This window comes from Hemitrygon akajei, chromosome 8, assembly GCF_048418815.1.
Source record: "Hemitrygon akajei chromosome 8, sHemAka1.3, whole genome shotgun sequence".
NCBI lineage: Eukaryota > Metazoa > Chordata > Chondrichthyes > Myliobatiformes > Dasyatidae > Hemitrygon > Hemitrygon akajei.
In genome coordinates, this window is record NC_133131.1 from 45,075,030 (window position 1) to 45,101,292 (window position 26,263).

General features: G+C 41.2%; 1 protein-coding gene across 2 annotated transcripts in view; it reads right to left on the bottom strand.

Moving 5' to 3' along the window:
* Positions 1-26,263, bottom strand: part of LOC140731853 (cytochrome P450 2D20-like) — a 91,763-nt gene that overhangs the window by 44,103 nt on the left and 21,397 nt on the right. For both annotated transcript variants that reach the window (XM_073053770.1, XM_073053769.1), the window contains exons 4-8: positions 19,408-19,568; positions 16,832-17,005; positions 8,440-8,581; positions 6,806-6,993; positions 3,832-3,973 (exon numbers count right to left, since the gene is read on the bottom strand). In XM_073053770.1, the coding sequence (XP_072909871.1) occupies positions 3,832-3,973; positions 6,806-6,993; positions 8,440-8,581; positions 16,832-17,005; positions 19,408-19,568 (807 nt within the window). The remainder of the gene's footprint in view (positions 1-3,831; positions 3,974-6,805; positions 6,994-8,439; positions 8,582-16,831; positions 17,006-19,407; positions 19,569-26,263) is intronic.

Genomic DNA, 26,263 nt, shown 5'->3' on the forward strand with positions numbered 1-26,263 from the left:
AGGCGAAGAAGCGAAACGATCCTAGCCTCATAGGTCCAGGAAGCAGTACAATTTCCACCAAGCCAGATAAATCCACTTCGAATAATTCCAACATTACTAAACCAGTCTCAGCGCTCAAGACTCAAGTCCTTACAACTAACAATGACTCTAGCAAGAATTGCCCATTGCATAACAAACCCCACCCCCTCAAAAGATGCAGAACGTTTAGGGAAAAACCCCTTGAAGAGAGGAAGGCCCTCCTCGAGGAGAAAGGAATATGTTTTAGATGCTGTTCCTCGACCTCTCACTGTGCGAGAGAGTGTACGATCGCCGTGAAGTGCCTGGAATGTAATAGCACTAATCACGACTGGGCCATGCATCCTGGCCCGTTACCGCAAACTGACAACGCTCCTTCACCCCCACAACAGGACGGCGGGGAAGGAGAAGCTCACTCCAGGACAACTGTTGTCAGCTCGAGCTGTACGGAAGTTTGCGGTCAAGCTCAGGCAAGCCGTTCTTGTTCAAAGATCTGTCTCACTAAGGTGTACCCTAAGGGAGCCAAAGACAAGGCCATCAAAGCCTACGTAATTCTGGACGATCAGAGCAACCGCTCGCTAGTCAGTCCAGAGTTCTTTAACTTGTTCAACATTGAGAGTGAGCAGTTCCCATACTACCTTAGAACTTGCTCAGGCAACATGAAAACTTACGGAAGGAGGGCCGAAGGCTTCCAGATCGAGTCCCTGGATGGTAAAGTCCTCATCTGTCTCCCCCCACTCGTAGAGTGCGAGAAAATCTTGAATAACCGCACTGAGATCCCGACGCCAAGTGCGGTGCTACACCAACCACATCTCCACCACATTGCCAAACACATCCCAGAGCTGGATCCAGAAGCAGAAATACTCCTGCTATTAGGGAGGGATGTTCTCCGGGTACACAAGGTTAGGCAGCAGGTCAATGGACCACACGACGCCCCCTTTGCCCAACGCCTGGATCTGGGCTGGGTGGTGATAGGAGAGGTGTGCCCTGGCAACGAACACAAATCAACGGTTAACACACTCAAGACCAATGTGCTAGAGAGTAGCCGCCATATGATTCTTCAACCCCGCACAAGTTCCATGTGCGTCCAGGAAGCACCACAAGGCTTTAACAAGCGCAAAGTAACTGACGAGACGCTGGGTCAGTCTGTCTTTGCTCAAAAGGAGCATGATAATAAACTTGCTCCATCGGCTCAAGACGCCATCATCTTAAAAACGGAGGACACCAAGGTCTTCAGAGACAAAGCAAATAGTGGGGTCGCCCCACTACCTTTCAGAGAACCACGCCAGTGCTTGCCAAACAACAAAGAGCAGGCAGTCAAGCGGTTCACGCCCTTGCAAAAAACCACGAAAAGGAAACCTGAGATGCAGCAAAGCATCCGATCGACCCACGAAGTACTGGGCACACTAATGGCAGAGGTCACAGGCATTATGAATGCACGACCACTCCTGCCCGTGTCTTCTGACCCGGAAAACCCCTTCATACTGTCGCCATCAATGCTCCTTACGCAGAAGGCAGGAGCTGCCCCTCCACCAGGGGACTTCTCCGATAAGGACCTGTACACAAAGCAATGGAGAAGGAACCTTCAAGTTGGAGATTTAGTCCTGCTCAGGGACAAGCAAATCGCCGGCAACTGCTGGCCAATGGCCAGAATCACTGCCACATTCCCTAGTAGGGATGGACATGTCAGGAAAGTCAAGTTGAAAACTACCGACCAAGGCGATGGGAAAATTTACCAAAGGCCCGTTACAGAAGTCATTCTACTTCTACCTAATGACTGATTTAGAGACTGAAGTTTGTATTATGTTCATTGTGACCTTACGAAGGTCAAGCGGGGAGTGTGCTGCCTTTATGGCAGTTATTTAGTTTATAATATTTTCGCGTAGTAATTTGTTAGCATTTTTTTAGTCAAAGTTAGGATTGTTTAAATCAATTGATTTGTCTGTAATACATCGCGGCTGCGATGACGTCACATCCGGGTTCGCCGCGTCTTGTGGGAAATTACCGGTTTGAGATTCACGCAAGGGTGGGGGTCACTCACATGTGCCACCATAACGCCGGCTAGGGTTTCTCTATGCACCAAAGACACAGTGAAAGCAACGCTGTAAGTCATTAGATAATCGATATTTTGAGTTAAAATGTTAACGCCGATTCTGTTAAAAGTAACGACGGTCGGTAAGGTTTACCTTTTCGTCAGTTAAAGAGTCGGGATAGTTTGTATTGAAGTGTATCTAAAGCAGCCAATGGAGCAGCTAGATTCTGACTGTATGCTGCACTTTAATGTAATGTAGTTATTATAGTTTTATCTTTGCAAGTATTCACAATGTAAATGTGATATTTAGAAGGAAACAAACACTGTACCAATCTTGTATTGTTTTTCAACAGTTTTCACCATGTGTTAATGTGAAGAGTGAACAGTAAATGGTTAATCTTACTGCGGCCTCGTTTGCATTGATTCTGGTTTATCTCGACGTTTACCTCGGCGTTACGTCACACCCGAGCGAGAACGTTACAGCCATCTATCCTTTTGCAAGCTAAGTATGACTTTCTTTTGAATGTTCCCAAAAGTCTGAGTAAATGGTTATTACAACAAAACCCTGAGAAATCGAAAAATCTAAGATAAAAACTTAAAATGCTGGAAACACTCAGCAGGTCAGGCTGCCACAGTGAACTTTTCAGGTCTATGATGCTACATCAGAACTGGGAAAGAGGGTAAGCAGATTCTTACACAGATATTTTGCTTTGTCTTAAATTCAACATAAGGTAATGATGCAGGAGCAGAATCCCCATGGACACCCCAGTACACCACCCAGAACTTAAAAACACCCTCTTGTCTAAATGGTTTTCATAACCAACCGCCACTACACACCTCCCATGCACACGCATTACTTCCAGATTTTCTCAAATTGAAATGTCAACTGTACATTCCCCTCCATAGATGCTGCCTGAGCCGCTGAGTTCTTCCAGCTTTCTGGTAAATAAAATTGGTTTATTAATTTCACACATATAGAGGCAGAGTGAAAATCTTTGTTGTGCATGCCATCCATACAGATCATTTAATCACATCAATGCATTGACATAGGACAAGGAGAAACAATAAGAGTGTTACAGTTAGTTACAGAGAAAGTGCAGTGCAGGTGGACAATAAGTTTTGAGGCCATAATGGTGTAGATTGTGAGGTTAAGAGTCCAATTATTATACAATTGTTTTATAACACTGGGAAAGAAGTTGTCCTTAAACCTGCTTCTACCTGCTTTCATGCTTTTGTACCCTCTGCCCGATGGGTGGAGAGGAGAAGCCGGAATGGCCAGAATGGGTGGGATCTTTGATTAACTACAGTTCTTTACCGAGACAGCAAGGAGTCCAGACAGCAACTGTGTGTTGCTCCGGATTCCAGCATCTGCATTCTCTTGTGTTTCCCCTATTTCCCTACTTGGGTCTTCCCAACTTATGTATACAACCATCCCAATGGGGCTTATATACAAACTTGGCTCATTAGCTAACTCTGCTAATGGCCACGTGAATCAGTGGTGAGAAGGCCACCTTTCATAAACAATATACGTCTAGGGTATGTGTGGTTTGGGGTTCAACCAAACAGGAAAGTTGGGAGAACAACACATACAAAATGCTGGTGGAACACAGAAGGCCAGGCAACAACTATAGGGAGAATTGCTGTCGACGTTTCGGGCCGAGATCCTGCATCAGGATGTTCTGACTAAGGAACAGTGATTGTAGTGATTGCTGAATAAAAATTGCTCGTACACAATTATAGCTTTCTCTTTTGGCAAGTTGAACAATCCCTGAATCCCACATTACCTGCAGAGAATGGGATGAAGGCCTCTGGCTTCACAAACTTGCCCTCTGGGTTGAGGAAGTGTCCTGGATTGAACTGATATGGAGTCGACCACAAGTCTTCGTCAAACAAGGCTGAGGTAAGGTTTGGAATAATCTGCGTTCCCTAAAGAAGACACGTTAGTTAAGAATACATTAGTCAGAGCAATAAGGAGATGTCTTCTGAGTGTGAACTACTGTAGGGAATATAATCCACAGTCTAGATAAACATTCCCCCCCCCCCCCATCGTGGTGTAATGGCATTGAAGCCACACCATGCAAGATTGGGGCTTATTGATCCACCATAGATGTCTGGGTCCTGTGTGTTCTTGGCTTATTAGATCAGAAGAATGTGCAGATGCTCCCACCATGTAAGACCGACCGGTACTCCTGACAGACTGCAGAGACCTCTTCTCAGGGACTGCTTGCTGACTGATGTGCAGTCAATTTTCTGAGCTTCCCATGAGGTGTTTGGGGATTTTCGGGCTCGGCTGCAGGTTACAGAATGTGGGGCTGGGAGAGTAATCACACTTCAGAGAGCAGCCCTGCAGAGCCTGAGATGTGGAGACGGGCAGAGACACCAGCTGGGAAGTCAGTGAATGAAAGGGAGAGGCACCAAGAGTAGGTGGATTTTGAATGGTACAGTTAGGGGAGATTCAGGAAGGGTGGGCAGTCCGAACAAGGGAGTGGAAAAAGTTTTGTGTTTGTGCGTACTTGTGTGTGTCCACACATACAGTAAGTGTTTGTATCTGTATATAACAATGCTGTGTGTGTGTGTGTGTGAGTGAGTATGTGCATGGTTGTGCATAAGCATACGTGTATTTGTGTATTTAAGTGTGCACATACCCGTGACTGAGTGTGTGTGTGTATTTGCATTCACACCTGTGACTGTGCACAATAATGGCTTATCTCTAGTTACTTAGATCTCTTGCCATTGGCCCAGGACCTCTCTCTCTGTTCAGCCTGTATATGTTAGTAACCCCACCATTAAAGCATTTACACACAAACATCTTCTGCTCCTCAAAACTGGACTGGAGACAAGTCACCCTATCCCGACGGACTACCAAAGATAACATCAGAAACTCAGCATTTCCCCTAATAATTAAAATGCATCAGAAATTCTGCACAAAATATCCCGCAGATCCCAGAAATTTTGAGGAACACACACAATATGCTCGGAGGAGTCAGCAGGCAAGGAGGTGTCTGTGATAGAAAATAAACAGTCAATGTTTGGAGCTGATGCCCTTGTTCAGGACTGCCTGACTCGCTGAGCTCTCCCATCATTTTGTCTGTGTTGCTGATGTGGCAAAATGCAAGTTACAGTAGAAGCTCTGGCAGGGAGAATATACCGTGATTTGTAAAAGATTCAGCTCCCAAACCTTTGTTCACAGAGAAGATTTTTACAACCAGGGATTTTTATCAATTTAACTGAGAATTTATATTTGTGAATCTCATGCTCCTCTTTTCCACAGCATAGCCCCCCCTCCCCAATGGGGAAATCTAAAGCATGAAAAACTAACAAATTTGAGTTGTCAGCAGTTGTAAATTATTTATCCCCCTGTACTCAGTACTTAGTTGAACCGCCTCTCACAGCTATTACAGCCAGCAGGCTTTCCAGACAAGTCTCTATTAGCTTTGTACAATGCAATGGAGCAATATTTGCCCATTCTCCTTCGCAAAATTGCTCAACCGATGCCAGATTAGTTGGAGAGTGGTGGTGGACAGCAATCTTGAGGCCTTGCCAGAGATGTTTGATTGGATTAAGGTCAGGACTCTGACTGGGCCATCAATTTTCCTCATTTGAAGCCACTCCATGTTTGCTCTGGCAGTGCGCTTTGGGTCATTGTCTTGCTGAAAGACTAACTTCCCTCCCCTAGTTTAAACTTTCAAGCAGAGGCTAGCAGATTTTTATCCAGGGTCTCTCTGTATTTAACATCATTCATCATCCCATCACTCTTGACCAGATTTCCAGTTCCTGCTGCTGAGAAGCATCCCCATAACATGATGCTACCTCCACCATACTTTCCAGTAAGGAGGATGTTAACTGGCTGATTCACAGTATTAGATACAGACCACACACACTGCTAAAGAAGCATATGGGTGCCCACAAAGACTTTGCAAAGTGTCACTAGGAAGACAATGAAAAGATGTGGAAGAGGGTGTTGTGGTGGGATGAGACTAAAATGGAAGGTTTTGGCCTCAACACTAAGAGGTACATGTGACTCTACTGTTAAAAAAAAGGGCATGTGATTATTCACAAATAAAAATTCTCAGTTAAATTGATCAAAATCCCTGGTTGTAATACTTACTTATGTTAATAAAAGGTTGGGGGCTGAATACTTTTCCAAGGGACTGTAAGTAAGGAGTGATAACAGAATACAGTAGTCAGGGATATTAAACTGCCCATGTACTTAATGTCTAATGCCCTTCCCTTGGACAACATTGGTGGCATGGAGAGGGGAGACTTGTAGCTTGGGCAACTGCCAGTCTTCCATAAAAAAAGGTTCATTATGTTACTTTCTAAGATGCTTGTTACAAAGAATGATTGAGCACATTGGACCTCATCATTGAAGTTAAGAAGAACAAGAAGTGATCACTTTGGAACACATTTCTCATGTGGTTTAGTGTTGTAGATGCTGAAAGGATGATTCTCCCTTGAGGAAGAATCATCTTCTTAAGTCAGAAATGATGAGAACTTCTTTATCTCACAGAGATGTCTCTATGCTAGAGTTGCTGAATGTATCCAAAACATAGATGGAGCCATTTTTGGTCTGCAGGCAAGTCAGTGTTAGGGAAAACAGGCTAGAGAGTGCAACTGATGTCAAGATTAGAGCATCCCTGATCATGCTGAATGACAGAGAAGACTCAGTAGGTCACAAGGCTTACTTCTAATCCTGTTTAATCCTGTTTCTTATGTAGAGGAGATGGCCTCATACCCAAGTTTCATTGCAGATTGTACCTTAGGGATGGTGTAACCCATAACTGTGGTATCTCTGTACGTTTGATGAGGCAGTGAGGTTGGAGCAATATTCCCTAAGCGTTGTGTTTCATGGATAACAGCGTTAGTGAATGGCATTTCCTCCCGGTCTTCCAACCTTGGCCTTCGATCCTTCCCAATCACTCCGTCAATCTCCTCGTGAACCCGAGCTGCAGGAACAAAACAGGAACTGATTTCTCTTTCTTTCTCCATTGGTGCAGCCTGAACTGCTGAGTATTTCTAGCATGTTGAGTGTCAATTTGTAGGACATCTTTACAACAACAAAAAGTAAGTTTTTGAAGTGTAGTCTATTAGAATGTTCAAACCAAAAGCTCTCACAAACAATACAGTAAATTGAGGGATAAATCCCAATCTTCCTTGAAAGAAAAGAGAGAAAGGTTTCAGTCTGATACCTCATCCAAATGACCGTACAACCAGAATTATGTCCATAATCTTTGGAGTGGCTCTTGGATCCAAAACAGAAGGGATACCAATATATTGCTGTGCTGCTTCCAATGTGTCAAACTGGAACTCTGAAGCTTGCAAACATTTTAGAAAGAAAGATCTGTGCAACCCCTATCTTAGAACTGACTGAATGAAAGCTACATGAAAGCACGTTTAAATATCATTGAGGCTATTGGCACAAATGTCCCATTACTAAGTGCACCTACAATATATGTAGAATCCTCTGAGGTCAGTGCCCTTTCCCTGAGGAAGCAATGCTTAAAGAGTATTGTGCTGGCATTTATGGAATCAACCTCCAGTTCTGTAATAAGCATACAGCTTAGATTGCATAATTTTTATAGATCATCTCTCCAACAACACAGTGTAAGTGAGTGCCTGAATATTCTATCACCAAGTACATCAACGTGCCAAGCTTCAGGAATTGTTTCCAGCAGTGGCCTGTGTTCTGCTGTCAATACCCTCACTCTAGGGAATGCCGACCCAGAAACTGGTCAGACCCCAAACCCCAGCAATATTTCAGGGATGTGGGCAGCCATCTCCTTTGTGTGCTTTGGGGGACACTGGTCCTTACATCCCCATTCACACTGTTACACAGCCAGTCCACCTTCAATGCAACAGGGATTTACAGAAAGATGTACAGTTCACATTTTTGGTTTTTCACGCATTCACTTTCAGTCGTGTAGTAGTACAGATGGTAGGGTTGCTGCCTGACAGTTCCTGAGACCTGGGTTTAATCCTGATCTCAGGTGCTTTCTTTGTGGAGTTTGCACATTCTTCTGTGCCTGTATGGGTTTCCCCAGGTGCACTGGTTTCCTCCCACATCCCAAACACAGACAGGTTGGTGGGTAAATTGACACCGTAAATAAACTCCTGTGTGTGGAAGAGTTTAGAATCCAAGGGGAAAGTTGAGAGGAAAGTGGGGAGAATGAGATGAGATTAGTGTAGCATTCTTGTAAATAGGTGGCCAATGGTCAGCATGGAATCAGTGGGCCGAAGGGCCTGTTCCCCTGCTGTGTGACTTTGCAACTTTAATAGAAGACAGTTTGCTTGTGACAACCAGGCCGCGACTGGGATCGGAGTTTGACTCTGTGACCTATGACCTCATCTGATTGGAGTGTTGACTCAGGCACAGAAGCCCTGGTGTTACTTACACTGTATGTCTGGATGGAGCATCATGAAGAGAAAACCCCAGCGTAGAGTGGTCGAGGTGGTCTCTGTACCAGCAGCAAAAAGGTCAAAGACTGTACCGATCAGATTCGATCCCTGGAAACTTGTCCCCGGATTATCCTTTCGCTAAATGCAGAAATAAAATCACATTGAAATTGTCAGCAAGTGTAATATATCCTGAAGGAAATACCCAGAGTGTGAGTAGAGTCAATGGAGGCCCTCTCTTTGCAATTTCATCTAATGCCACAGCACTCAACAAGTCTAAGCCTCTGCTGCAAAGGGAAGGAAGATCTCCCACATACCTGCACAACCAGTTCTTTATTGTCTCAGCTGTTGCATTGCTTTTCCCTGGGAATTTTCAGAGTTTAAAGTACAATGGAAGACCACAGAGTGAGATTGCAGTACCAGAGGACAGTCAGAGACTGCTGCGTACCCTGCTTCACAGAGACATGGCTCACCCCGAGCAATCCGGACAAAGCACTACAGTTCAAGGCTTCACCTTCCACCATATGGACCGGACAGCACCATCAGGGAAAGGCAGAGACGACAGTGTTTGCTCCATCATTGTGATGCACAGAGATGACAACTGTGTCTCAGTCCTGCTCCGTCAATCTGGAATATCTTGCGTACAAGTGTTATCCGTTTTATCTGCCAAGGAAACTTTCTGTCATCATCCTGGTTACAGTGTGCATTCTGCCCCTGACCAATGCAAAGCTGATACTGAAGGAGCTGAGCACTGTGATCAACAGTCACAACACAGCACACCCTGATACCTTCCTGATCATTGCAGGGTCTTTAAGCAGGCCAGTTTGGAGAAGTCTCTGACCAACTACCACCAACATATCACCTGTAGAAACAGTGGAGCCAACACACACAACCATTGTTACACCATCAGAAAGAACACTGAAAATATCATCCCACACGTGTACCTTGGCAAGTCCTTGCAGCACTTTAACTACACTTCAACTCCTGGTGTACAAGCAGAGACTGAGCACAACAGCACCAGTGGTGAAGACCGTGGAGATACAGTCAAGGGAGGACAGGTTTGAATTAGTAGACGGGACTATATTCAGGATTCATCTTCAAATCTGAATAAATTTGGCACAGTTGTCACCGATCTCATCAGGAACTGAGACTAGATAGAAAGTGGCTGCATGCCTGTTAATGTTTATCTGTGTGTGTGTGTTGGGGATGTGTGTAAGTGTATGTGTATATACAAACTGGTATAACCTCTGAGGATTAGTGTGTGCTTTGAGAACATCCCGAAACTAAAAGCTCTGCATGAACCATGAAAATTGCTGTCTGCTGAGGGCTAGTTCTCAGTGATCCAGAACTCTACAAGAAGTCCAAGTACAACCTACAGAGCCTATCTTGAGAGCAAAAAAGCAATTCTGCATGGAATCAATTGCTCATCAGCTCTGGCTGGTTTTGCAGGCCAATGCTTCTTTCAAAGTGAAAAGTAACATCATAAATGGCTGTGAAGCTTCACTCCCCGATGAACTAAACATGCTTTGAAAAGGAGAGTAAAACTATAACTGTGTGAATCGCTGCAAAAATGGCCGACCCTGTGAATACCGTCTCAGAGGACAATGTCAGAGCTTCTCTCAAGAGGCTGAACCCTAGCAAGGCATGAGGCCCTGATGGTACCTGGTAGGGCTCTGAAAATCTGTGCCAAACAACTGGCGGGAATGTTCAAGCACATCTTCCATCTCTCACTGCTGTAGTCCCATCTGCTTAAAAAGGACAACAATCATCCCAGTATCCAAGAGCAGGGTGAACTGTCTCAATGACAATCGCCCAGTTGCACACACATCTGCTGTGATGAAGTGCTTTGAGAGTTGAGCTTGATCATGGCTAGAATTAACTCTGCTGAAGCAAGGATATGGACCTGCTACAATCTGCCTACTGCCACAATAGGTCTACAGTGGATGTAATCTCACTTACAGATGTAAGTCAGTTTCCATTAGCATCAACATCTGCTCCAGAATCCACAAGCACAGGCTGTGTTCTTAGCCCCCTGCTCTGCTTGCTTTACTCTTATGACAGTGTGATTAAGCACAGATTCAATGCCTCATTCATGTTTGCTGATGACACCACTACCATAGGCTGAATCAATGGTGGTGACAAATCAGCATATAGTATGGTAAAGTGTATGCTCATGCACTTTGGTAAAAGAATAAAGGAAAACTAGGAGAAAATTCAGAAATCAGAGATGCAAAGGGACTTGGGAGTCCCTGCGCAGGATTCCCTAAATGTTAACATGCAGGTTGAGGCAGTGGTAAGGAAGGCCAATGCGATGTTAGCATTCATTTCGATAGCACTAGAATATAAAAGCAAGGATGGAATACTGAGGCTTTATTTACCATCGGTCAGACCACATTTGCAGGATTGTGAGCAGTTTGGAGCCCTTATCTAAGAAAGAATGTGCTGGTATTCGAGAGGGTCCACAGGAAGTACATGAGAATGATCCTGGGATTGAAAGGGTATGAGGAGAGTTTGATACCTCTGGGCCATTTTTTGCTGGAGTCTAGAAGAATGAGGGTGGATCTCATTGAAAACTATCAGGTATTGAAAGACCTAGATGTGCTGTGGGGAAGTATAAGACCAGTGGCCAAAGCCACCCAGCCTCAGAACAGAAGGGTGTCCCTCTAGAATAGACATCGGTTGGAACTTTTTTAGCCAGAGGATGATGAATCTGTGGAATTCTTTGCCACAGATAACTGTGGAAGCCAAGTCATTGGGTATATTTAAAGCAGAGGTTGACAGGTTCATAATTTGTGATGACATAAAAGATTATGAGAAAAGGCAGGAGAATGGGGTTGAGTGAAAATAAACCAGCCTCTATCAAATGTCTGAGCAGACTTGATGGGCCAAATGGCCTAATTCTCCTCCTATGTTTTATGGTTTTATGGTCAAAAAACTGGACCTCTGTATCTCCCTCTGCATCTGTACCCTTGTCTTCCTCATTGGGAGACCACAATCAGCACAGATCAAAATAACATCTCCTCTTCACTGACAATTAACAACAGCCTACATCAAGGGCGCAAGCTTACCCACAACTCTACTCTGTCCAAGTTCATGACTCCATGGCTCGGCACAGCACAAATGCAATCCATAAATTTACTGATGACACAACTACTGTCAGCAGAATCTGAGATGGTGATGAGGAGGTATAGAGGAGCAAGACAGATTATCCAGTTCAGTGGGGATGCAACAACAACCTCACACTCAACATCAGTAAGGCCAAGAAATTGATTGTGGACTTCAGGAAGTGGAAGTTGATGGAACACACACTAGTCCTTATTGACGGGCTAGCAGAGGAAAGGGTGAGCAGTTTCATGTTCCTGCATGTTAACATCTCTGAAGATCGATGCTGGGCCCAACATACTGATACAATTACAATGAAGGCATGCCAGCACCCATATTACACTAAGAGTTTGAGGAGATTTGATATGTCACCAAAGACTAGCAAATTTTACAGATGTACTGTGGTGAGCCTTCTAATTGGTTGCATCACGGTCTGGTACGGAGGGGCCACTGCACAGGATTGGAAAAAGCCGTAGAAAGTTCCAAACTCAGCCAGCCCCATCATGACCAGTAGCCTCCCTATTACTGAGGACATCTTCAAAATCCAATGGCTCAAAAAGGTAGCATTCATCTTTAAGGGCACTCACCACCCAGAAGATATCTTCTTCTCATTATTACCAACAAAGGCGATGTACAGGAGTCTAAAGTCACACACTCTCTGTTTTTGGAACAGCTTCTTCACTTTCAGCATCAGATATATGAATGGCCCATGAATCCTTAAACACCCTCACAACTTTTTCTCTCTTTTTACACTACTTATTTTTAACAGATATATTTCTTACTGTAATTTATTAAATATTTAATGTATTGCATCCTTCTGCGGCTGCAGATGACAAATTCCATGACATATTTCAGTGATAATAAACCTGATTATGATACAATGATTCTCAGATGACAATAAAGGACCTTGACTTGTCTTGGTTGGTTGCTCCCCCGGTGACTCGGTACATTGCTGTCACACTCAGCAGTGACCAGAGACAGCTCAGATTCAATTTCCAATCAAGTCCAGTCACTAACTGTCAGCCAGGAAAGAAATCTGAGCAGAAATTTGGCTTCGAGCAAAATCAAGCAAGATACCCAATGCTGATCGCCATCTGACCATTGATGATCTAACAGAGGACAGTCACAATCGTTGAGTCTTTAGCACTGAATCTACCTCGACTCAGAACGGAAGGGGGGAGAAGAGGCATGCTGCGGTTAAAGGGGATTTGTAGGGGAACGGGCAGGAGGCTCCATGGGCGAGAACCAGATTCCCGGATGGCATGTTGCCTTCTATCTCAGACTGAGTCCTCAGCATTCTTAAGTGGGAGGGTGAACAGCCAGATGTCGTGATTCATGTAGGTACTAATGAAATGGGTCAGATGAATGACGAGGTTCTGCACAGGGAGTTCAGGGAGTGAGGTACAAAGTTAAAGGGCAGGACTCCAGGGTTGTAATCTCAAGATTTGTTACCCGTGCCACGTGCTAGTGAGGCCAGAACTAGGAAAATTATACAGTTTAGTGCGTAGCTAAGGTGTTGGTGTAGGGTGAAATTCAGAAGATTTTTGGATCACTGGGCTCTCTTCTAGGGAAGGTAGGAACTAGGGGTACTAATATCCTAGCAGGAAGGTTTGTTAATGCTGCACGGTGAAGTTCAAACTGAAGGTGCAGGGGGATGGGAACCAGAGTGCCACAACAGTTAGTGGAGAGGTTGCGGAGACAGATGCTGGTAAGACCTCAGACAAAGTTAGGAATCAAAATGTTGAGCACGGTGCAATTAGTGTCCAGAGCTGTGTATATTTCAATGCAAGAAGTATCATAGGAAAGGCGGATCATAGTGGTGAAAATGAAGTAGCTGGTTTACAAACTAAGGCAATGTGTAGTGAGGAGAGGCTGTTGATATGGTAAAACTGCAGTCAACAAGATGACTTGCAACATAAAAGGTGGACAAAATTAAAAGGCTGAAAAGGATTGTAAACAGGCCCCCAAACAGTAGTAAGGATGGGGCCTATAAATTACAACGAGCGATAGAAAATGCATGCCAAAAGGGCAATGATGGTGTTATATTTGTATGTGTGCAGTACACAGAATAAGGTACAGTAGATGAACTTCCAGCACAGTTGCAGATTGGCAGGTATGATGCTGTCAGCATCACTGAATCATGGCTGAAAGAAGGTTATAGCTGGAGCTTAACGTCCAAAGATATACATCGTTTTAAAAGGATGGCGAGGAAGGCAGAGAGGGCGGCATTGCTCTGTTGGTAAAAAATAAATTAAATCATTCGAAGGAGGTGACATAGGGTTGGAAGGTGTTGAATCATTGTGGATTGAGCTAAGGAACTGCAAGGGTAAGAATACCCTGTTGGGAATTGTATACAGACTCCCAAACAGTAGTTTTGGAAGACTGGCAAATTGCAAATGCCACTCCAATCTTCAAGTAGGGAGAGAGGCAGAAGACAGGAAACTACAGGCCAGTTAGTCTGACTTCAGGTATTGGGAAGCTGTTGGGGTCAATTATAAATGATGAGGTCTCAGGATAGTTGGAGGCATATGACAAAATAGGCTGCAGTCAGCATGGTTTCCTCAAAGGAAAGTCTTGTCTGACAATTCTGTTGGAATTCTGTGAAGAAATAGCAAGCAGGATAGACAGAGGAGAATCAGTTGATGTTGTGCACTTGGATTTTTAGGGGCCTTTGTCAAGATGCCACACATGAGACTGCTTAACAAGCTACAAGCTTATGGTATTACAGGAAAGATTCTAGCATGGATAAAGCAGTGGCTGAATGGCAGGAGGTAAAGAGTGGGAATAAAGGGAGCCTTTTCTGGCTGGCTGTCAGTGATTAGTAGTGTTCCATTGGGGTCTCTGTTGGGACCGATTCTTTTTACACTATATGTTAGTGATTAGGATAATGGAATTGATGGCTTTGTTGCAAAGTTTGTAGACGATATGAAGATAGGTGGAGTCATGGGTAGTTTTGAGGAAGTAGAGGGGCTACATAAGAACGTTGACAGATTGGGAGAATGGGCAAAGAAATGGCAGATGGAATACTGTCTCAGGAAGTGTATGTTCATGCACTTTCGTAGAAGATATGAAAGGGTTGACTATTTTCTAAATAGAAAATACATAAAACTGGGGTGCAAAGGGACTTGAGCAGAATTCCCTTAAGGTGAATTTCCAAGTTGAGTCTGTATTGAGAAAGACAAATGAAATGTTAGCATTCATTTCAAGAAGACTAGAATATAAAAGCAAGGATGTAATGTTGAGATTTTATAAAGCATGGTGAGGCCTCACTTGGAGTATTGTGAGAAATTCTGGATACCCTTATCTTAGAAAGGTTGTGCTAAAACTGAAGAGGGTTCAAATGAGAGTCATGAAAATGATTCCAGGATTGAATGGCTTGTCATATTGAGAGCGTTTGATGACTCTGGGCCTGTATTCACTGGAATTCAGAAGAATGAACAGTGGCCTCATTGAAACCTATTGAATGGTGACAGGCCTTGATAGAGTGGATGTGGAGAGGATGTTTCCTCTGGTGGGAGAATCCAAGTCCAGAGGATACAGCCTCAGAATAGGGGGCATCCTTTTAGAATGGAGATGAGGAGGAATTAATTTAGCCAGAGAGTGATGAATCTCTGGAATTCTTTGCCAGAGGGTGTGGGGTTCAAGTCTTTATTTATACTTAAGATAGAGAATGACAGCTTCTTGACTGGTCAGGGCATGAAGAGATACGGGAAGAAGGCAGGAGATTGGGGCTAAGGGGAAAATTAGATAAGACATGATGATGGTGGAGCAGACTCAGTGGGCTAAATGACTTATTTCTGCTCCTATATCTTATGGCAGACCGTGGGCCAGGTCTGGACCGCGCCAACCCATTGGCACTTAGGTGAACGTACCTGTCATAACATGTAAGTAAAGCGCATGCTGCTCTAATTTATTTTAACCTCATCCCACACCATACACTTGACCTACGCCCCCATAGAGCATGTGGCCTACTGCTTTCTGATCAAAGCTGAATCTTTTGGAGAGAGACATTCACAGGAGAAAGTTGCACTTCCACATCTGCGGGAGCATTGCGAGAAGAATGAAATGCAGGAGGATCCAGTGATGAAGGATTTTGTGATGAGCCTGGCAGAAAACTTCAGGGAACAATTTAAAAGTTCCCCTAAACTCTCAGGTGTCATCCTCCTCTTCCTGAGACAGCCGTTCTCCGTTTCGGCTGACGGCCAGTGGACTGCAGAGGCCAAAAGGCTGGTGGTGCCTTCTATGGATGAATCAGCTCTTCAGATGAAGGCCTTGGAAATGGGAACTTCTGATTTGTTCAAAGCACAACACAAGGACGTTGGGGTGAGTGGCTTTTGAATCAATGTGGTTCCCTAAGCTCAATTCAAAAACACGAGAGCTATTGCAATGCTCCTACTTACACTGTTCCCCTCCACATACATTTGTGAGTCATCATTTTCTTCAATGAACTCCATCAAGAACCAGAACAGAAACAGACTCTCCAACACTCATCTTGGCCAGTGCCTCAGGATTGCCACAACAGAATACAGGCCCAACATCAGAAGGATTGCCTCATCCCGTCGCTGTCACTTCTCTCACTGATTGGTGAGTGAATCAATTTATTTTTGTCCATTTGTCAATCTTATTGTGGTATAATAATATTACAACAATAATACTGATAATTTCATTTATAGCTACACTTCATACTTCAAATGCTACATAGCACAGTGGAAAAGGCAGTACTATTAAAAGTACTGCTGAAGACAGTACTACTAAGAAGTGTTCGTTGTGTGGAAAAGAAGTGGTAAAGACTACCGGGGGGGGGGGGGGTGACCCACAACACAGGCTTTGAGAATCCTAGGCTAAATTATTACTACTACTACTATTACTATTACTACTATTACTGCAACAACAACAACTACTAATAATAATAATGGTAATAGCAGCAACAACAACATCTGCCCATAAAACAACTTACTGGCGCAATGAAAAAATTACCCTGGACGTTTTGGCCCTTGGCTTGGCATGCTTGACAAAATTTGGCCCTTGTGGAAAACTAATTGGGGAACCCTGTCTTATGGTTTTATTCCAACCCATGCATAAATGTAGTTTGTCAACAGGCACTCAGTGTTACAGAACTTTTAAGCTTATAAAGAAAATCAAAATAAAAACTGCACATGCTGTAAATCTGTAATAAAAAAGTAGAAAATGTTGGAAATACTCGGGATCAAGCATCATCTGCAGAGAGAGAAACAGAATTAATGTTTTAGATGAGAGTCTCTTTGAAACATGTAACTTTACATTACGTACCTTCTCCTGCTCTGCTAAGAAAGCATCAATGAAGTCCCTGGGTGTGTTTGGATCCCACGATTCTTTATGTGCTGTGATAATTTCTTGTATAAAATGAATTCCTTTGTCTTGATTTTCAAATATTTTATGCTGTGGTCCCGGGAGACAACGAATAAAGGGAAAGGCGTTCATCAGCTGCAACAGAGACAGGGATTGAAATATTACTTCACAACTTATATGTGAATTTTTTGAAAATACAGAATGTAGAAATTCATTCACTATACCCGTCACAGATACACCCAAATACAGAATGTACATTTTCTCTGACCCTTGCAGAGACAGTCCGTGTGTTAACTGTGAATTGTCATCACTGATGCAATGCAGGGAATCACAGGCGATAATCACACAGAGTTGTATCTGTGAAACAAATCACCACATAATGGGCATTTTGTGGGGTTATTGAGCAACTAAAAGAACTAAACATGATTAATTTTGTAATTAAGATAATTAATCACGTTGACTGTGGTTTGAGTCACACTGCTGAACACCAGCATTCTGAATGTTGCACTAATAAATTGTCCATGTTGAAACCCTCTGTATTTGCCAGCCATACTCATACAATCCGTAGATCTCTGCATTTAAGCTCATTTAAACAATGCTAAGAATAATTTTATTTGAGTTGGATATTAGAGAGAGCAATGAGAAGTCCAGGGAGAGGAACAAAGAGCTTGGTAGATGAATTGGAATTTCAGTGCTCTCATTTTCCATTTCAAAAGATTGAAAACATTGCTGTTACTCTCAGTTTCTGTGGTACGACATTTGGGCTCAGGATACCTTAAACATTCCCCTTTTCTGGTTTTATTTCAGATTTTCAGATTGCTTTTTCCTTCTGTCTTTGAGGTGAGTAACCTATTGAAAATACTGGTAAGCCGGGGGTACCAACAGCTCCTCCAGGAGATCCAAACCACGAGCTGTGTGGGCTTGTATCACATCCACAGGAAGCTCCCAGTTTGTGGAGCACAGGACAAACCAGGGCCTTGTGGATTTAACAGTGATAAAAACCTAACAATTCAGATCTACATGAGGGGGTAACATGCAAATGGCTGGTAACTGAAGCAAAAATTGATGCAGGAAATCTGCTATAAAAACAGGAAATGCTGGAAATATTCAGTAACACCAGAAACATCAGGGGAGAGAGATAAAGGATAAATGTTTCAGGCCTGGAGAAATGTATCTTAAGTTACAAAGAGAGGGAGGGATAGAGAGAAAAAAAGAAATGACTGCAGTCGAGTGGGGACCAAGGCTGTCCTGGCAACATAATGCTTTCAGACACAGATATATAGATAAAAATGAGGAAAGGTGGACCTCATTGTCCAGTCAGTCAGTTCATCCAAAGCAGAGGACAACAAGGTTAAAGAGCATGGACTATCAAGGCTGTAGTGGGAGAACGTTTGAACTACTCAGTTAACTTGAGGTAGACCGGTGGCCTGAGCTGACAATCTGATGAAAATCTCTAAGACTTTGGTTAAGTGGGGCATCTTTTGGGCTGATGGTGTTTAAGGTGGTTTGGAACTCATTTACGTCATATGTAAGAATTGTAGGAGCGTCAATAAAATCTGTGGTAAGTTTGTTACAGTCTCGATAAATTAATTAAATTAAAGCTCCCGTCAATGGTCTTGATGCAAATCACGAAGTTGAAGGAACAAAAGGGTTGGTAAAATGATTCTTATGTAGAATGTCTACGGCCCAGGGATATAAACGTAACAGAAAGTCTCAACAATTAACTTAAGAGACACATGAATGGGTTTTGCAGGAAAAGTGTATGAGCCAAGAGGAATGCTTCAATCTGATCAGAAAATGGTCAATGTGTTTTACTGGTGTTGGACAGATGTTCTTGGATAGCTCTGGCAGGAACACTTGCCGCATCACACTTGAACCAGAAATACATCAAATATTTGACTGGTTGAACGTGCAAACTATAGGGTTCCTATCCAGCCATCCCCTCTCTCTCTCTCATTTTAAATGATTTCCGAGGGTTTTTCCAATATGTTAAGCAGGTAGAGGTAAAATTGACTGCATATTAAGAGATGAAGAAGCCTTATAGTGGAAAAAGATTGGTCTTTTCACCTTCATGGTGTCTGAAATATTCCCAGTATTTCCTCCAAACACACCACAAGTAAACAGGAGATACAAGGACTGCAGATGCCAGGATCTGAAGCAACAAGCATTTTGCGGGAGGAACTCAGCAACCATAGGGGTAAAGGAATTGTTGATGGTTTAAGGCAAAACCCTACATCAGGTCTGAGAACGGCCCCGTCTAGAGTCACTCATGTCATAACAACCTTAGTCCCTATCCTACTGTAACATTCTCCTGTCCCCTCTCCATCCCTTCCTCTGAAAATTCAAACACACTTTTCTCACTTCTCCAATCCTGAACATGAACTCCTTTTCTCCTGATGTTTCAAGTGGATGTTTTCACCCACTTGTCTTGAAGTCAAGACTTTCCCACAAGTGACATTGTAAACTCCTACTAGCTCAAGCCCTAATCTCGCATTGACTGAGTTCTCCAATATCTACAAACTCTGAGTCCAGCTCACCTGACCCCAGAATCCTCCCTCCAAGACGAAAATTTCATCAATGATGTGGAGAAATTCAAGGAATTTTTTATCTTGATAATCAAAGCGATATCCAAAGACGATTGAGCAGATGATATTTGAGACTGCATTGTTTATCTTGAAATGTGGATCAAACGCAAGCCCTGAAACAATAATGATAAACTGTGAATGTTCTAGTGTAGGGATATAAGTAACAAATGTTTATTAAATATATCAATGGTATTAGATTCAGTAACTGATGTCTGGAACATAAGAAATAGGAGCAGAATTAGTATAGTTGGCCCATTGAGTCTGCCTCAGCATTCAATCTGGACTGATTTGTTTTCCTTTAACCCTATTCTCCTGACTTCTCCCCATAACCTTTGATGCCCTTACTAATTAAGTAACTAATGAAACTCCATTTTAAATATACCCAATGGCTTGGCCTCCAAAGCCATCTGTGGCAATGAATTCCGCAGATTGGCTGTGCTCTGGCTACAGAAATTCCTCCTCATCTCTGTTCTAAATGGACATCCTTCTATTTTATAACTGTACCCTCTGGACTTGGACTTCCCACTGTTGGAAAAATCTTCTGCTGGTCTTCACAATATAGGCCTTTATATGAGAATGCTTGGCAAGTTTCAACGAGACCCTCTCCCCTCATTCTTCTAAATTCCAGCAAGTACGGGTCCATAGGTATTTAAATTCTCATTGTTAACCCTTTCATTTCCAGGATCATTCTCATAAACTTCCTCTAGACCCTCTCCAATTCTAGCAGATCCTTTCTCAGATAATGGGCCCAAAACCACTCACAATACTCCAACTGTGTTCTAATCAATGCCTTATAAAGCCTCAGCATTATTCCTTGCTTTTATATTTTGGTCGATGGAAATGTATGTTAACATTACATTTGCCTTCCTTGCCACTAATTCAGAGTGCAAATTAACCTTTAAGGAACCTTGTATGAGGAGCCACCAGTCCCTTTGCACCTCTGATTTCTGAATGAGTGTTCTATTTACAAAATAGTCAGTTGGAATCATCCTATTAAGAGAAAGAAGACTTTTAAAATCATTAATCAATTCCAACCCAATATTATTTTTGCTCAAGAAACACATATCAAAATGGGCGATCAAAATAGATTTTTAAAAATGTGGAAGGGCCTTCAATTTCACACTACTTGTCAAAATAAAACAAAGGGAGTATCTATTTTTATTAAATCTAATATTTTATTCATCCAAGAAGACATTGTGTCAGATATTAATGGTAGATTTTTTAATTGTTAAAGGAACAATTTGTAATAGAAAAATTGTTCTGGTTAATCTATATGGACCTAATGTAGATGATCCTTTTTCAAAAAATGTATTTGCTTTATTGTCAGATTTAAATGAATATATGTTGTTAATGGGTGGTATTTCAACTGTTGTTTAAATCCTTTGATGGACAAGAGTTCAACCAATCAGCGGCTTCCGAGTTGTTCTGCATCACTTATTAACTCTTTTTTAATTGATTTTGGTTAAAATTTGGAGGAATTTACATCCCAATGATAGAGATTATTCTTTTTTTCCATATGTTCACAAAAATATTCAAGAATCGTTTATTTTATAACTGATCCCCGATTTTTGTCCAAAGTCCAGAAATGTGAATACGATGCTATAGTTCTCTCAGATCATGCGCCTTTAAGCTTAGCTTTTGAATTGAATGATGTCATTATTGCAAATTTGCCTTGGTGTTTTCCAGAAAATCTATTACAAAGTTCAGACTTTGTCAAATTTATTGAGACTCAGATAAAAGATTTTTTTCTTTTTAATAATACAGGAGATGTGTCAAAATTGATTATATGGGATACATTTAAAGCATATTTGTGTGGTCAGATAATTTCCTATTTAGCTAAGCTTAAGAAACAGACAAAAACAGAGTTAGATAAGATTTCCAAACAAATTAAAGACTTGGATAATATTTATGCAATCTCTCCTAACATTGATTTATTCAAACAAAGAGTTGAGCTCCAATCACAATATAATTTATTATTAACTAATCCTATTGAAAGAAATTTGCTTAAATTGAAAAGTCAATTTTATGTGTTTGGAGATAAAAATAATAAGCTATTAGCATCTCAATTAAAAGCAGCTAGAGCTAAAAGACAAATTTTAAAAATTCGTAAGGGAGATGGCAGTTTAGCATGTAATGATGAAGATATTAATAAAATTTTTCAAGACTTTTATATTGAACTTCATAAATGGTTCCAGTTGATTCTTCTAAAATGAATGCCTTTTTTACAAAAGATTGATTTTCCTCAAATTTCTGTCAACAAACCCTTGATGCTCCTATTTCTGAAAACGAAATTCAGAAAGCTATTTTTTCAATACAATCTGGTAAAGCTCCTGTACTGGATGGTTATTCTGTAGGATTTTATAAAAAATTTGAAAAATTGCTTTCTTCATATATGTTGGAAATGATTAAAGATTCATTTTTGATAGGAGAGTTACCTCCCAAATTTTATGAAGCTTCTATTTCTTTAATTCTTAAGAAAGATAAAGGCCCTACTGACTGTGCTTCATATAGACCTATTTCATTATTAAATGTGGATGCTACAATTCTTTCAAAAATAATGGCTAATCAGTTGGAGAATTTTCTAGCTAATATAATCTCTCAAGACCAAACATGTTTTGTAAAGGGCCGTTATTCCTTCTCCAATGTTTGGAGACTGTTAAATGTTATATATTCATCCTTTTCTAAGACTCCCCAATGTGTTGTCTCTCTTGATGCTGAAAAGGCATTTGACAGAGTTGAATGGAAATACTTATTTAATGTTTTACAGAAATTTGGCTTTGGTACTAGTTTTAATAAGTGGATCAGAATGATATATAAAAGCCCTATTGCTACTGTTATTACTAATAATTGCAGATCTCCTTTTTTCCGGCTTTCACGGGGTATGAGACAAGGATGTCCGTTAAGTCCTTTGTTATTTAATTTGGTGCTGGAACCCTTGACTATTGCACTTCATGAAGCTAAAGATATTCATGGAATTCTCATATTTGGGACTGTTGATAAGATCTCCCTTAATGCTGATGATCTCTTAGTTTATATTTCGAATCCTGAAGAATCCATTCCTAGTTTATTGAAACTATTAAAAATGATTTTGGAAAGTTTTCAGGATATAAACTAAACCTTCATAAAAGTGAAGTATTTCCCCTAAACGATTCTGCTTCTATATATGATGACATTCCTTTTAGAGTTATGGACTCATTTAAATATTTAGGTATTATTATTACTGTTACGAAGGATGAACAGCTCTGAAGGGCAGAAGGGTGCAAGGTTGCCCATGTCCCCCTGCCCTGGGAGAATTACAAACCGTTACTGTTGCCAGGCTGCTAATGAGAGAGAAAGAGATGGAACAAAAACATACTGGGACTGGAACATTTGCTTCAGACAAGGGAGAGATAACACCAGGAAAGCGAGACTTGTTGTTCCACCATATTATGACTCCTGTAAGACTTACAGCTCCGGAGAGGGCTGTTTACTTGGTACCATTCTGTTCATTAAAATTCCTCAGTGGACAGCCGGAGTGGGCTGGTTTGATGGGCTAAGCCATTCAAAACTGATTGACACCTGAGACCCCGTGAGTAGGGATAAAAGTGAGGTCTGGGAAGACACCCCTCAGACACACCAAGAGACAAACTAGTGAGCACTGCTTAAGTGTTGGAACCCACGAGAAAAGTGTGGGGCATCGGAGACCGAATGAAGGATTGGTCAATTTTAACACACACTGTTTATAGCGAGGCCGGTGGGGGCTTGTGTGTGTGTCTACCCTTGCCTGGGTGATGAGTCCACCATAGAAGAATGGTCTAGCTAAAGGACAGAGGGGTCATACCTGAATGGCCACAACAACACATCGACGGATCAAGAAGGTAAAGGAAGGTTTGAATGACTGTAGCTGTCACTGTTTGCTCTCTCTCTCTCTCTCTCTCTCTCCCTCCAACGGTTACAACAAAAGAATCAACAACTACCTCAGCCTACATGAACTGAACTGAACTTCAGACTTTCCCACGATAATTCATTATCCCCTAGACAATGATAGAGCTTGTTTATTATTGATTATTATTATACCCACACTTTTAGGTTTAGTATTGCTAACGTGTATTATCTGTATATTTTCATTGTTGATATTGATTTGTATATTTTACTAATAAACACTGTTTTTGAAAATTGTACCAGTCTCCAACGGATACTTATATCTTTGCTGGTAAGACACCCAGTTACGGGGTACGTAACATTACTAAAAATCATAAAGACCTCTATAAAGCTAATTTGGTTCCTTTAGTGGATTTTATGAAACACTTATTTTGTAGATGGAATCCACCTTCACTTTCATTAGCCGGCCGAATTCATGCAGTTAAAATGATGATTTTACCAAAAAATTTTATATGTATTTCAAAATATCTTTATTTTTTATCGAAGAAGTTTTTCGATCAGGTTGACTCTATTATTTCATCTTTTGTTTGGAATAATAAAAGACCAAGAATTGGTAAATATCATTTACAAAAATTAAAAAAAGATGGAGGTCTTGCTCTGTCTAATTTAAGATTGTATTATTGGGCTGTTAATATACGTTATATGTGTTTTTGGTTATATTGGGTTGATAAAAATGAACGACCACATTTGGAATTGAATGCTGTGAAACAGTTTCATTTAACCTCATTATTAGGAGCTTCTCTACCTGTACAACTGGCCAAAATTACTAATTTAAATTTATACCCTGTGATTAAGCAGTCATTATGAATTTGGTTCCAGTTTCATAATTTTTTAAATCTCAATAAAATTAAACTTTTTAGTTTAATTTATCAAAATTATTTATTTAAACCTTCATTAAGTGATCCTACCTTTCTTCTTTGGAAGAATAAAGGAGTTTATTCCTTCATGGATCTGTTCCAAGTTGAGCGGTTGATGTCTTTTGAGAAATTAGTAACTAAATACCTTCTCGTATTCACATTTCCTGCAATATCTTCAGGTCAGACACTTCTTACAAGAATATTTAAGTACTTTTCCATATATACAGGATTCTCACCCATTAGATACAATTTTTAAAATGAATCCTTTAGTGAAGGGTTTTATTGGGAAAATTTATAATTTATTGTGACAACAGCACAATTACCCTTCACTTAAGATTAAGCAAGATTGAGAGAGAGAGCTTAACATGACCTTGTTAACAGAAGATTGGTTGCGGATTTTGAAGTTGGTTGACTCTTCTTTGATCTGTGCCAGTCACTCTTTAATTCAATTTAAAATTGTACATCGTTATTATTTGACAAAGGAGAGACTGTCTAAAATGTTTCCTAATGTTGATAGTCAGTGTGACAGGTGTAAAACCGAGACAGCCACATTGACACATATGTTTTGGTCGTGTTCTGTACTGAAACATTTTTGGAGGTCTATTTTCTCTACAATTTCTAAAGTTTTAAATATTAATTTACAACCTAAGAAATTGACAGTTTTATTTGGTATAATCCCTCAATATATTCATGGTATTTCTCCCTCAGACCAACATGTAACTGCATTTGTTACATTATTGGCCAGAAGGGCTATTTTGTTGAAATGGAAAGGTGCTTCTGCTCCTACTTTGATACGATGGCTTTCTCAGGTGATGTAATGTCTTTGTTTGGAGAAAATCAGAAGTCGAACTTTTGATCCTCGATTTGATTTTGAGAAAAGGTAGAGTTCATTTGCCCGCTACTATCATCTGATTTGAGTTAGTTAATATGGTTTCCTTCCGATTTTTCTTTAAATGGATGTGAATTGGTGGATTAATGTTTTTCTTTTATGGAAGCTTGTATGATGTATAGCTCTGGAGTTGTGCTCCCAATGTGTTTTTTGTTTTTTTTCAGTTAGTAGGGTTTTTTTTCTTAGTTAGTAGGGGTTCTTTTTTTCCTTCTTTTTTCTTTCAAAGAATATTCTTAACACTTTATTTTTTCTTATTATTATTGATATATTGTTTAGCTTTGTTAATCAGTTATTTGCTAATTTAATTCTTCATTGCACATGACATATTGACTTAATGTATCTTTTTGTTGATCTTTAATAATAATTAATAAAAAAGATTTTAAAACATAAATACAACTTCATTCCACCAACCAAAGTGCATGAGTAGACTTTGCTCCATTGCTCCATCTGCTCTTTCTAGCCATTCCCCTCAACTGTGCAAGTTTTTCTGAACACCCCCTGCTTCAACACTGGCTGCCCCTCCACATATCATTGGGTCATCTGCGAACATGGCCACAAATCCATCAATGCTATCATCCAGATCACAAATGTATAACATGAAAAATAGTGGACCCAACACCACCCCCTGTGCAACGCCACTAATCCACAGGCAGTTGGTCAGAAAATGCCCCGTTATTCCCACTGTTTTCCTTCTGCCAGTCAGGCAAGATTTTGCCTGACTTCTGTGTGTCAAAGGTCACTTTAATGACCATTTTCTCAGGTCCATCACATCTAACAGTGCATTCCAGATTCCAAGTACCTGCTCCATGAGACAGACTTTCCTCGAGGCAGTCTTCATTCCTTTCCTTTTGGTTTTGTACCTGTGACCTTTCACTGCCCAGAACTTTCAGCATTTTATAAACGTTGACCAAATCTCCCCAGCTTTCTCTGAAGAAACTGCCTGACTGTTTCTGGTCTATTCTTGTAGAGATAGTCTCTTATCCCAGGAACCATTCTCATCAATATTTTCTGGAACCCTCTGTAATGGCGTCAGATGCTTCTTATATTGAAGTGACTCCAGCTGAAAACAATGGTTCAACTGAAGCCAGGCCGGAATGTTAGAAAGGTCCAGCAGCCTTTGCTGCTTTTATACATTGTGCTT